The sequence below is a fragment of the Ruditapes philippinarum genome, unplaced genomic scaffold (assembly GCF_026571515.1).
Source record: "Ruditapes philippinarum isolate M1 unplaced genomic scaffold, ASM2657151v2 ctg2475_1_1_1_1, whole genome shotgun sequence".
Classification (NCBI taxonomy): Eukaryota; Metazoa; Mollusca; class Bivalvia; order Venerida; family Veneridae; genus Ruditapes; species Ruditapes philippinarum.
The window spans coordinates 1-14634 of NW_026866903.1; the positions used below are offsets into that span (position 1 = coordinate 1).

The 14634-nt window shown below is 31.6% G+C and overlaps 2 protein-coding genes across 2 annotated transcripts; one reads left to right on the forward strand and one right to left on the reverse strand.

Moving 5' to 3' along the window:
• Nucleotides 1-73: 73 nt before the first annotated feature.
• On the forward strand, nucleotides 74-4355 carry LOC132734166 (uncharacterized). Its single transcript, XM_060720881.1, has one exon. The coding sequence runs from the start codon at nucleotides 2479-2481 to the stop codon at nucleotides 4123-4125; it is 1647 nt and encodes a 548-aa protein (XP_060576864.1). The 5' UTR covers nucleotides 74-2478; the 3' UTR covers nucleotides 4126-4355.
• Nucleotides 4356-6907: 2552 nt separating this feature from the next.
• LOC132734159 (lysosomal Pro-X carboxypeptidase-like) lies at nucleotides 6908-13415 on the reverse strand (the record flags this gene model as incomplete). Its single annotated transcript, XM_060720875.1, is given in 7 exon segments — nucleotides 6908-7069; nucleotides 7755-7927; nucleotides 9183-9340; nucleotides 10514-10695; nucleotides 11938-12039; nucleotides 12610-12750; nucleotides 13249-13415. Coding segments are annotated over 7 exon segments (1062 nt in total), but the record flags the coding sequence as incomplete, so codon positions are not given.
• Between the last annotated feature and the right edge of the window lie 1219 nt (nucleotides 13416-14634).

The following is a 14634-nucleotide window of genomic DNA, read 5'->3' on the forward strand; positions in this document are numbered from 1 at the left end:
TTTCATACACTGACTGCATGGTTTCATATCTTGTAACTGAGGATTAATATAATGGACTCCGGTTAAATAAGAAGGTGTTTTCAATTCATATATAGTCGAAGTGAACTCATATATTATCCAAATGGTTACATAAATTGAAAAAGAACAATATCAGACAGCCATGGCTTTCCACAATTTGTACAGCATTAATAAAATATATGTATAAATTTGCCTCACAGGTACTATCTTACCCCTGATTGAAGTGTTCCCTGATAACTATCAAGTATGATAAATCATGTACTTAAGAAAATACCTTTTGCTGATCATACTTTAAAACTTATAAAGTATAATCAATAAAACCTCATAAATCAGGCGTTATCTTTTATCCAATTTTAACTTTATAAAATTTAAATATTTGATAGCTAGATAATACATTGTGCAAAATTATACACATCCGACCAATGTAAAGGTGTGCAAATATTAAACAACTAGAGCTATCACTGAAGTTGATTAATACCCCTACCAGCCACTTTGACTTTTTAAAAAATATAACTGGTTTGAAGAAAAATTTGAACTTAACCTATATTTCATGAAGTTTCAACTGTGTACAAAGTAATATTTCAATTAATTACAATACCAACTGGGATCTTCATATAAGCTTGCTATACACCAAGTTTATTCCAAAGTCAAGTGATTGTCATTCTATATCTAGTAACAGTGACCTTGACTTTGACCCCAGGAGGTCCAAATGCAATACCAACAAGTGTCTTCATATAAGCTTGCTATACACCAAGTTTGATTACAATATCTCATTCCTAACTCTAGTTATTGTCCGGGAACCATTTTTCTATTTTCAATAACAATGACATTGACCTTGACACCAGGAAATCTAAACGGAATACCACCCTGGGTTTCCACATTTTAGTTGCTATATACAAAGTTTGATTACAATATCTCATTCCTAACTCAAATTATTGTCCAGAAACCATTCTTCTATCTTTAGTAATGGTGACCTTGACTCCAGGGGCGTTCAAATGCAATACCAAACGGGGTTTCCACATAAGGTTACTATATACCAAGTTTGAATACAATACCTTATTCCAAACTCTAGTTATCATCAGGACACCATGATGTCGACCGACCAATTGACTGACTGGCCAACAAGCTGACTCCTATATACCCCCCTAAACTACGTTTGTGGGGGTATAATTACATAGAGGATTTTGAATGAGTGTAGTTTAATACTTAATTTATTGAACGAGTTGAATAAAATCATATTATGCGAGCTTCTGGCGAGCATAATATTGTTTTATTCAATGAGTTCAATAATTTAGTATTGAATCTTCACGAATATAATATTCTATTTATCACATATATGTAGCAAGAACAGTAAACTGTTAAAATGGTAATTTTTCAATGACGCGCCTATAGTGTAACGCTAACATTAGCGCGCTTTAACGCTATGTTTATATATAAGGAAAATGACGTCACGTCAAAGTGTTATTACACTAGTGTAATATCGTTTTTATAAAATGGCTTGATTACACTCGTGCCCCGCGGTTTATGTGATAAATTGAAATTTAAAATTGCTCTGACACCCAAGATCCAATGCTAGAAATGTCTACCTTTTCTAGAAGCAGAAGTACATTGTAAGTCACTGAGAAGTTAGATTCCCATACAAGTCAACATTACAAAAGTGTAATGTGGCCATCTTTTATATAACTTTTGTAGATGTCCTCTATGTAATGCCACATTATATAGATTTAAACTCTAGGTCAAGTTGTTTCACAATGAATTCAATGACATTTTCTAAGTGATGTAAAGTAAGTAGACATTTTTGAAGCAATGAGCATGATTTTAAGAATCACTTATGTAGAAGGTTTCATCTAAGTTTTGGACATTTCAGTTTCTTATGAGAAACTTTTATTTTCCAGGAAATATTATAGTAGTGAAAATGGGGCATTGTCATTTTTGAATAAAGGGACAGAATTTAAATTTTACTGGTAAAGGTTCACACGGAAAATGCTATATATTTGATATCTTTGCTCTATATCATTGTCCCTTCACAAAATATTTTTTTATATTCTTTCCAATATCAGTCTATGCAACTTGTGTGACCCATGAGTGCAGGGTCAGTTTGATCCTAGGGGTGCTTTATATAACTTGAAAAACAGATGCTAGAGTAACATGTGTACAACATTGTGCATTAATTCTCTCATAACGCTTGGTTAATGTGCCCCTACATTTTGTAAAGAAGTATATTTTTCTATACTGATATCCCATAAACCATTGCTGGATTTCTTATCGCAAATAAACTTTATTTGTAGAGCACTTTACCCACAACAGCCATCATAAACGTTTCTGATTTCAATACGGTCAGCTTTGGAAACATAAAATAAAAATTATATATTAAAATGCGACAGATTCTGCTTCAAATAAAAGTGAATTTTAGATGGAAAATTTAATAGCATATATAAAGAAAGACTTTACATAAACAAGATGGCTGACAGTGTACCTGGGAAACTTGTAGACTTTACAAATCAACCAAACAAGGAAGTAACAAGTGGCTTTATATATTGTGACCCTTGTTACCAAGATGGAGAGGAAAAGGAAGCAGAAGGATTCTGTGTGGAATGTCAGCATTACCTTTGTGATCAATGCTTTAAGTATCATTGCCTTCCGAAACCATCAAGGCATCACAAATTGCTAGGGAAGTCAAAAATGCCAAAGAGAAAGATTGATGAAAGTCTCTCTGAAACCTGTTCACATCATGAGGGAGAGACCATTAAATTTTACTGTAAAACACATGAGACAGATGGCTGCAGCTCTTGTATGATCATACACCACAAACCATGCCTTGAAATCTGCACCCTCACAGATATAGCTAAGGATGTTGAACTATCATCTGCATATAAAGAATTCTGTACAAGAATAAAGACAGCCAAGACCAACCTAAAGGATCAAATAAAAGCTGCAAGAGAAAACATAGCAATAAGTAGATCTTGCAGAGAAATGGCTCTTTCTGAAATCAAAAAGCAACAGCAGAAAATCAACATGCAGTTTGAGTTGCAAAAGCAGGAACTTGCAAAAGAAGCTGAGGAAAAAGAGAACAATGAAACAAAAAAACTGAAAGAAGTTGAAGATGCAGCCAATAATACAAAAAATGTTCTAGATAACCTGAAAGAAAATGTTCATATACTGGAGGAAACTAAACAAAGCAAACAGCTATTCATTGCATTAAAGAAAAATCAAGAAAAACTGAACTCTCTTGAACAAAAAGTGGCAGATATTCAAAAAGAAAACAAAGTGGACAAATATTGTTTTATTCCGAACAAGTTTCTAACAAGTATGCTGAAAAATGTTGATGCTCTTGGTGAACTGCGTGTACAAAATGAAGAAGAGTCAGAGGAGGATCTGAAGGGTTTCTATGGAAACTATCCTGAATATGGAATGACAAGAGGATACTATATATCAGATGAAAATGTAATTGAACTAGATACAATTTACAATCGTATAAGGCTGTTTGCAGCAAATGAACAAACATTCGTAACGGAGAAAGAATTAACATCATGTCCATGGGATATTACAGCTATTGATGAAAGCAAGTTTGCCTTAACATTGCCAAATGAAAATAAAATCAAAATCATGTCTGTTGAAGACAAAGACATTACAGAAGGAGCAGAAATCAGCGTTGATGCTAGATGTGAGGGTATACACTTTGCATTGGACAAGCTATATGTAGCATGCAGTAAACCAGCACAAGTTTTAATTCTGAATACAACAGGAAAAATAATCCAATGTTGTATAAAAGATCAAGCAGGTGAGCAGTTGTTCCAACAACCAGCTTATATATATTTCGATACTGAAAAGCAACTGATTTGTGTCTCTGACAGAAAAGCAAGCTGCATTGTAAGTATGGCAACTGATTGGAAAGTGCAAAATGTCTTCAGAAAGGAAGATTGGAAAATGCCTCTAACAATTATTATAAAAGACGATAAGATCTCAACTTCAGACTTCGAAAAAAGAAACATGTCAACCATAGATTTAACTTCTGGTAAAATTGACATTGATGAAAAACTTGTATTCATGCTTTGTAGTTCTAAAGGAATGTCCAAGTCATTAGTATGTGCAATTGGTGTAAAATGATAAACATTGACATTTATAACATGATGAATAAAATGTAAACTTTGATGTACATCACATGATGACAAATAGAACATATATATTAATTATATTAACTGATGATCAATAAAACATGAACATTGACTTATATAAGAAAAAACCAAGTTTTTTTCTTAAATATACATGTATAAGTAAATTACTGCATATTATTGTTAATATTACTACTTTCTGATAAGTAGTGAAAAAAAAACTTAAATTACTCTAACAAATTATTTTCAACTTAATAAACAGTTTTAATTTGCCTGCTTTTATATTGCTTATATAACACCATTTTTAGTTAAAGTAGACTATTTAATCAATTCAGTTTGTCAAATATTACAAAATCTTTGCATTACAGTAGCTACAAAAACAAGCAAAATTGCTGTATTGATATCAAACACTTAATGCTTTTAAATGCAATATAGCATTATGTACCTCAGTTTTGAGTGAAAATGAATTTGAATTTTATCAGATTTTATTGCTATATATTCATTTTAATATTCACAGAAACAACAGGCTTTCCAAATGATACATAGCAAAAGGGTTAGACCAAATTTCTTTCAACATTAGCGATTGACCCACCCTAAAATGAAAATGAATTTAAAGTCTTTACTTTTAAAATGACAGAAAGCCAAATAGTTGTAACTCCAAATAGTTGTAACTAGAATGCAAATTTATGCTACAGTCATCAAATTCAAGGAATTGATTTAGAAATTAGATTTAGACTAGAAATAAAAATAATCTAACTATTAACTATTGTTTATTTAGTAATGCTTAATGTGAGATATACATGTACATACTGGGTTGGATATCATTAAGAATGAAACGATATAATACCAATACTTGTGAAACAATACTGTATTTTATCGATATCGATACTTGATATATACTTTTTAAGTTGTTTGAGCAGCATTATTCATTATGTCTATATTATTTCTGTGGGAATCCTATTTTGATTTGTTTTATTATTAAATTATCAGCCTAAGATGTTCAACAAATTGCTTTCCACCCTTGTCTAGGAAGGCAGTTTGACAATATATACAAACTCCACCTCTGTCTTGAGGAGTGAAATGAACGCTTTGTTCTAGAACCCATCATCAACAATAAGTATATTATAAAATTCTAATATTCTTATGCAAATTGCAAAAATGTTTAAAAGCATAACACGTAACTATAATTTTTAAAAATAATATATCAGAAAGGTTTCAACAAATGCAGTATCAAGTATGTGAAATTTATACAGCATGTTATTAGTAAAGGTTTTTTTGTAAATACGAATACCGACACTACAGCGAGCACTTGGTAGTAGTAATATCCCTTGACATAGATTACGTACAATTTGGACGACTATGACCATCTCGCTTTCTTTTTGTGATATTACTGACGTAAATAATCATTGATTTTATTTGTTTTCTTTTGTATTTTTGTATATATTCTTTGCTATTAATTTTGAAAATACAGTTTAAAAAACCGGTACTTTAAGAATCGGTATTTACAGATAAATTATGAAACGCTATTCGGGACCGTCTAAGTGCCGGTTATCGGTATCCAACCCTTAGTACATAATACATAAATGAAAGACATATAAAAAATCACAGCATCACAATTAAGTTCCTGAGATGTAAAACATTACAGTTTTATATAGTCATACAAACATTTTGAAAGAAAATTGATATCCACAACTAAGTATTTAAGATTCACCAGGCCCTCATAAAAATATAAATTCATGTCCCATTTGATTAAATAAAGATTTACACTATTGTAAGTTCAAGAACGCATTGTTTATAAAGATTACCGAATTTAACATTTCATGTAAATAAAGGGAGGTAATTAGAAATTAATTTTCTATAAAGTCTAAGTCAAATTTTTCAATAAGAAATGATTGCATATATTTCAATGATTACATATAATGTGCACAAATATTTGCAGTATATATTTTACATATTCTTCGATGTTTGAAAATTGTTTTATAAGCATAATTATATACATATATAAAATTTCAATGAAGTCTGCTATGCAACCTCAATTATAACATACAGGATCTTTAACAACTATAAAACAGTTTAATGTTTTAATCGCACTAAACACAAATTTAGAGCTACAATGTATGGGTAAGTTATATGCTATGCACACAAAATTGAAGTGGGATGGCTTGATCTACTAAGGCTCAAAATCATTTGAATATGACAACAGAATGCGAGCCAGTAAAGTTTGCAACAAAACAGTAAGATGAATAAAATTCAATTTTAATTACGTATTTTTGTTCTTTTATTTTTACTGTTTTCTTTTAATAGCGCTTTAAGAAGCACAAATAACTAATATTGTACATAATGCAGTTTATACATTAAATCCAGCTTCAAAACCACAAGGTATCTCTCTACATGCAATTACATTATAGCTTTATTCAATAAAGATTTATGAAACTTTGGCTTTTAAGCATCTCTATGACCCATAAAGGTCCCTCTAAAATATGTTTTGTGAGGGTATAACCAGCAACACACTTGTAGTCTTACATTATAATGACTGGACCAAAGATTCAACATTGTATAATTATCCTATCAAGGTTTCTTATTATAATAATACAATGGAGAAAGTCGGTGTGTTTTTTTTTCATTTGATAAAACTTGTCCCTCTATTATTTGGTAAAACTTCTATTTGATAAAGAGAGTTAAAGAGAGTTGTCTCCTTTACTTCAAAATATGATTATATCAATTTTACATGATAATTTTCTCAAAACTCTTAAAAAATCTTATAATTAAGAACTTACTTGATAATCCCATCCTAGATCTCCCAGGTCAGATGTGGCTTGTTGTGTGGTATTTAGACAGCTAGCCTGACCACTGTAGTTGAAATATATCTTTACAGCTTCTGATAGATCTGACAATAGCTGCTTACCTTCCACTGGCAGAGTCAACTTACTGCAAACTGCCTGATTAAAAAAAGCACAGATGCAAAATTTACATTTTTTGAAAAATGATCAAATTGAGTAAAGCAAACATGCAATTTCTTTTTTCACAGAAATTGAAAGAATTAAATGCATTGACACTCATATTCATACCAGTGAACATGTACTGGCTACCTTGACATCCACTGGTTCCAAGAGGCTGCAGAAGTCTATTGTCATTGATGTAAGTGGCAAGACCTTGTTTCACAATCAAGCATAAATAAAATTATCACATAAACCGTGGTGCAGTAATGTAGTACAGCCATTTACTAAAATCGATAATACATCTACATTACTGTAATAACTTTGCAACATGACATCATTCGAGTTATACAAACATATCTTAAATGTGTGTTAATGTAAGTAGTGTTCCACTATAAGCACACCAGCATGTCAGTACGACAGCATGCTTGACTATTCCCATAGCTTGATATTGAAACAAAAGTCTGGATGATGTAGAATTTTTCTAAGTTCAAAAAGGGCTACAATAGAATCTTATACTGTATTCATGTAGATTCATTACTTTTTTATTGACCTCACTGAAGAAAAAAAATATCATTCAACACTTTCAATACATTGAGTATTGAACCTACTGTAATTTAATATCCACAATATGTGTTTAAACAAAATAAATATTTAAATACATCAAGTGATATATAGAACTACTCACCTTAACTGGCCATGCTGGAAGAGGTTCAAGGAAATTAGCAGGGTATGGATAGTTGACCATGGACAGGTCAGTCCAGGCATTAGTCAGCCAGGCTTTAAAATTGTCCACATCAGAGCTGTGTGCTAGTGGTTTACATAACTTGAATGTTGTGCTGATAAAATCTCTACCTTCCCCTGTATAATACAATAATTAATATACATGTAATAATAAAATACATGTATAACTTTCAGTATACATTTTGTTTAAATCACTGTAAATTCATTTTATTATACCGTACATGATTTATTTACAATAAAACTTTATTTGACATTCGAGGCTAACAATCCATAATGTGACATTGCAACATTACATGTCATATCCCCAATCCCCACAAAATTCCCCGAGTTTTGACCTTGTTTTCATGATCTTCTACCATGGAATCAAATTCCCTCGATTTTCAAAAATCCAACCAACAAAATATTTAAAACAGTATTTTTAACAGTAAAATATAATTTTATGATACACTTTGTATTACCTATTAGCACATCATCTGAAGTAATGTCTCCCTATAAATCCCCTTATTTTTGGTCCAAATTCCCTGCTTTTTTTTACCAATTCCCCACCTATCTGGGTGGCTGGAAATATGGCATGTATGTGATTACCAAACAGCTATCACACTCAAACTAGAGGCTGGGTTTAAGTTATTATATTTGATATGTCTTTCTAGAATATTGGTAGGATTTGTTTGGTAAAATGAAATGAATTTCACACCATAATGAGGGTCACCTCTAACTAACTATTCTTCCATTACAAGATATGATATCATGCCTTTTCTCAGTGTCACCATGATAACAGACCCATTCCCAATGGCAAATATGCTTATTTTCCAAATCTTAAAATAAAAATCCCAATCAAACTGAAATTCTCAATATCAAAATTGACAAATTTTCTGGAGCTCATTCCAGTTTGGTATCAGACAAACATTTCACTGTCAAATTTTACTGTATTTTTTATGCTTTGAATGTTATTTGCTATTGGCTGGATTAAAAATTTTTGCACAATTCAAGATACTATGCCAAGAGCATGAAAGAGGTTTTAAAAGGTAACAAATATTTTTCCCAATTAAGCAATTTTACAATTCAAAATTTCTCAAACTGGGCATGGTACTTTTTCCCAAAATGACTAGGAAAAGACCTGGATATTTTGTGTTTTTATGTTGTTAAAATGTTGACTGTATAATTATTATATTACATTGTATGTTAATGCTAGGACACACATGGATGACCAGGAAACCAAATGTGTAAGCCTCATCAAATATAAGTTTTTTTACATACTTACTAAACAAACAGCTGCAGAAACATTTATAAGAAACAAAATAAAATCATGTTAGTGCTATTCATTGATAGTATTTCTTTAAAATATCAACTTATCAAAATTTGATTAAATCACCTGTCTGAGCTACTGTTGAAATAATCTCCCACGATTTTTGTATATTTTCGAAACATTCTCTGTTCACTGATGTAAACACATTGGCTATAACTTTGTTGAATGCCTCACATGGTGTTAAACCTGTGAATTGCCAGATTGGTGCAGATGCAGCCAGTGCTCTATAAAATATACAAGTTCTACAATTATACAATATTTATGTCATTTTATTACAAATCAGCAAGTTTTTAAAGAAAATATGATAAATCAACAAGTTTTCTGAAGAAAATACTTAAAATCAGCAAGTTTTCTGAAGAAAATACAATCATTTTCAACTGCAAAAATTCATAAATTTGAAGCCATATTTGTTACTATTGTATTGCTCCAGTCATTGAATCAAAAAGTGTATTGACCTAATATTGATCAAATATTAACATAATCTATTACCAAAACAATTTACAACTGCATCAGCAATATGTTTACTTCAGACTTTTGAAAAGCAGGGCTATAATCTATTTGCAAGTATTATGTCCAACTGGAAATGGAAATGATGTAATTACATTTTCCAAAAGCTATGATGCCATGCATTTCATAATGATATTCTTAGAATTTCTCACATCTTCTGGCAAAAATCTAATAAAGTTCTTCCAAATAAATCTCTAAGAATGTGCATATTGGTTGGTTGGAAAATATCATAAAAGAAAACTTGTAGTTTGTGTGTTCATTTTTATATAGCCAATTGATTGAGCAGCAAAAATGCTATAACTGACATTTTGCACTAATTTTTTTTTGTCACTAGACTGACGTAACTATTCTCCAATAATATAGCTAATGAAACTCTGTCAAACTTTGTATGTATTGCAAAATGTTACTGCAATGATTGCCAAAAAACAAGAACATTTCATGAAAACTAAACACCATTTTTCCTTCTTCCTGAAAAAGTACATTTCTGTATTTACAGAATAGATGTTATCCGAAACTCGGAAAATGTGGGTTTTTCCATGCTAATCCCCCAGTACAAACAAACTTTTATCGTAATCGCTTCATGATGCACTACCAGTCATAATAGATAAGCCGACCTGTTGCGTTTTTTTGGAAGCCATTTTTTTAAACTTTAAAAGTTTCTTTGTACCCCCGGATTTGCTGGGAAAAAACGAATTTTTTCTTAATTCTGAGTAAGTCTTTTCACAACTGAGGGTTACTTTAATAAAGAAATGATATAATTATGTGATTCAATGCATAATAAATCCTACATGTTCAAGTTATTCTTAGCTTGTCATAATGTACATATTTAAACTGAATATACTTGTAACTCAAATAAAAGTACATATCTGTTTTTTCCACGTTCTACCTACCCTACAACAACATTTGGATATTTAATTCTCAGCCAGGCAGAAAGCATTCCCCCATAAGAGCCCCCAAATGCCACAACTAAGCTGTTCTGTGCACCAGGTATAGTCTGTTTTAAATTCTTGATGAGTACTACAAAATCTGCCAACGCTTGTTCTGATGTTAAATAATTCATGTGTTTTGGTGACTGTAAAATAACGTAAACAAAATGAGTACATTTATAATGATTATTATCTTCAACATTGTAGAAGCAAGTACTATCTAGTTTCTATACAGAATTTATTTTCTGCAACATTTTGAAGGATTAAGCCCTTTTTTCCAAAGGGAAACACAAAAGTTTACAAACCACATCATTGTATTTAAACAAAGAAAATGACATCAATGATGTTCACAATTACAATAAGTTGATGTCATAAATATGTTAGCATATTGCCTAATTTTTTTTATATTTTAATTAAATAGTACAATACTATATACAGTACAACTACTACAAAGCATCCTTAAGTAAAGCAATAAAAAACACCCTCTTTATAGTCAGTATCAATTCCCTTTTGCCCAGATTTCTGAAAAATGTGTGGAATTGCAATGTTTTTACTGAAATTTTTATGCAAAAATGAAGAGTATTCAACGCAGAACATTTGATGACTTCAGCAACAATTTCTTGTTTGATGCAAGCAAAATACAGAGTGTTTGACAAAGAAATTTTGCACAAATAAAAATCAGAACATTGCCATGTTTGATGTGGAATTCGGAAAATGTCTGTGATTAATCGGAAATATTGAATGCGGAAATAATTTGCAAAATTCGAAAATCTGGGCTAAAGGCCTTCTAAATGAAAGTCTTAACAATAAATTAACCCCTCAAGTTCAACATCTCTGCAACAACCAAAATCTGTGTCTCACAAAGGGTCTTGCTCTGCAGAGGTTTTACTGTAGTGAACATTGATGCAGAAGGTGTATGGCTGTATGCTACATTCAAAGTATAAATGAGCCGCGTCACGACAAAACCAAAATAGTGCGTTTGCGACCAGCATGGATCCAGACCAGCCTGCTCATCTGCGCAGTCTGATCAGGATCCATGCTGTTCGCTTACCAATTCTATTACAAGTAGAAAAACTGATAGCGAACAGCATGGATCCTGATCAGACTGCGCGGATGCACAGGCTGGTCTGGATCCATGCTGGTCGCAAACCCATTATGTTGGTTTTGTCATGACGCGGCTCAAATGTACATAAATAGAGGATGTTGTATGAGTGTTAATTTAATACTACATTTATTGAACCAGTTGAATAAAATCATATTATGTGAGCCTCTGACGAGCATAATATTGTTTTATTCAACAAGTTCAATAATAATAATATTGTTTTTATTAAATGGCTTTATTACACTCCTGCACCGTGGTTTATGTGATAAAATCTGTGTCAACATACTTTATAAGCATCAGGCCCATATGGAATGGATTCACCATAATATCTGTGTTCTGCAAACACCAACAATGCATTGAATTCACCAGCTATGTCCCACATAAAGCCCTGTCAAATACAAAAGAAGTAGAAAAATAGCTGTCTGATAATAAAATACTCTATAACCCTTTAACTGCAGGAACTGAAGGTATTATCCTTTGCCATCAGTGTAGAGCCAGGCCAGTCTGCACTGCACTACTGTGCAGTCTACCAAGCTCCACACTGTTAACTATTTAAACCAACTTCAAATTTTCACCATGTTACCACCAAGAATGATAATGGACAGTTTCAAAAATAGAAGCTAGACTGGCGTTTGTTAGAAATACATGTACAACAGGTTAAGAGTTAAAATAGACCATTGGCAATAATTTAAAAACAATGTGCATTGGTACCTAGGGTAGAGGGTAGTTATTTTCTGAGTTCCATAAGCAGTAGAGTGAAAGACACTTTGAACAAGGGGATGACAGTTGGACAGTTCTAGAATTTCTAGTAGTCCCATGAACATAGGTAAAGCATGTGCATGAAACCTGAACTTTAAAATGCATTAATTTATTTCAAAATAAGTCTTGTTATTATCAAAACATGTAAACATGAAGTAGTCATACTGTTAACAGAATAATAACATGAATAAAAACATACTGTATTATTACAGAACCAAGCAATGTCCCCTTCATTCCCAGTGTAAAAAAATATTGGCCCACCATTCTTGTTCCAATATTGGTCCGCTATCAGGTACCGTTGCTTGTATGTATCATCATTTTCAAAACCAAAATGGTCAACCTGAAATAAAAGCTAAATTAAAGTAAAGGTTTTACAAATTACAGTTGTAATAGATATTTCATATTTACATTTGTATAGTAAGAGTATTTATCAGTTTAACTTTACTTTTATACAATAAGAAAATTAAAACATTAATCACATACTTTCATTTGCTCACTTTTTAACCATCTTTCATTGTTTGTTTTACTTGCTCATTAGTCTCTTGTTTGTAATTGTTAAAAGAAATAACACTAAATGTATTCTTTTTATCATATGAAACATTTTGATACCAGTACACCTCTAGGTAGGTGGAAAACACTGAAAGTGTCTCTGAAAAATCCCAAAGGTGTAACCCAGGACCTCAGGAGTGATAATCAGTGGTTAACCAACTGAACTATCGCGTCATCTGTTATTGTGGTGAACCGTTACATTGCCACACAATGCCTGGCCCTGGACGAATTATTTGGGTCGAAAATATTCGGCAATAATTTTATTGTTTAAAACTTCTCCAAATATTACCTTTTGAACAAAATATTCGGTGACATAAGTGTAGTTGCTCTGTGCAGCTTGTTTATAACGATGCCGATGAGGAAATCTTACTTTACCAGTCGAAAATCCGACAAAGACTATGCTGACAATCAAGAATAAGTACGATTGCTTCATTTTTATAAATCACATGACAAGCACGTGACCAATCGCAACTTTTCGGCCTTTTCCGTCAGTATTCGGATAGATCCGATTGGCACGTGACATATTATTTTAGTAGTTTAAACAAACGCCACGCTTTTCGCGGAAACCCTTATAAAAGCGGCATTTCAAAACATTTCTCTATTCACTTGATTATCATATCACATGATATTTCATTCATTCCAGGCAATTCAATGGTTATTTAGTTGTCAACAAAGTGAAATGAGACCATTAAATATCATACCCAGTCATTTGCAAATGCACAGATCTAGATCTACACCTATTTCATTAAATGTCTACGTTTAGATTAGTACAGTAGACTAAAAAAACATGTAGATCTACAGTAAATAAAAGTTTGTTTTTTTCCTGGATTTACCTTTTTTAAGGAAAACAACCATGTTGCCTTTATATTATTAGTATATATTGAATTATCTCCCTGAATTGATAAAATACATTTGTTGGACTACCATACACAGTACGTGTCTGATACAGAATTAAACTACTATAAAAGAAATTTAGCCCTGTTCCCATATATATATATATATATATACATGAAAAAAAAGTTTAAGCAATGTGGCAGACCAGACAAAAAAATATCTAAAATATTAAAACACAACATATACGAAACTTTCAGCAATTTGCTGAAGCCCAGTTAATCTCTTATCAATTAAATATTAATTACCAGTTCCTTATTTTTTCAGGTAATCTAGAAAATCTAAATCAACAGATGGTACAATAAGGTTCTGCCATGCAACTATTTCAGCAAGTGTGGGAATATCAAAACATCCAAATCCTATACAAGTGTTTGACAGACAGTCAATTCATTGAATAAATAAAAAAAAATCTTGCAAAGCCACTTTTTTTCTTTAAAATTATTTTTATGTGAAGTTTTAATCATCTTAGAATAAACACTTTGAAAATTATAAAACAACTTATCTTCAATACAGGTGCATCTGTATGTGAGAAAAAACTCGAGTTGGTTTCCTGCACAACTTGAAACCAGCTTGCAATTAGCACTTCAAAAACAAGATCAATTAATTCCTGCTGAAATCCAACTGATTTCAATTTACTTTGAATTTATATATCTTTGTAATGCCAATAATTGGTTTAACAGATTTTTGATGTTGAAGTTTTAAATATCAAGTTATAAGTACCGGTACTTTAAATATAAAGAAAACAAGAGCTTCTTCATGATCTTATATCGCTCACCTGAATTCT

What these genes read in the sequence shown, in the direction of transcription:
- LOC132734166 (XM_060720881.1), top strand. Translation starts at nt 2,479, where the DNA reads ATGGCTGACAGTGTACCTGGGAAACTTGTAGACTTTACAAATCAACCA.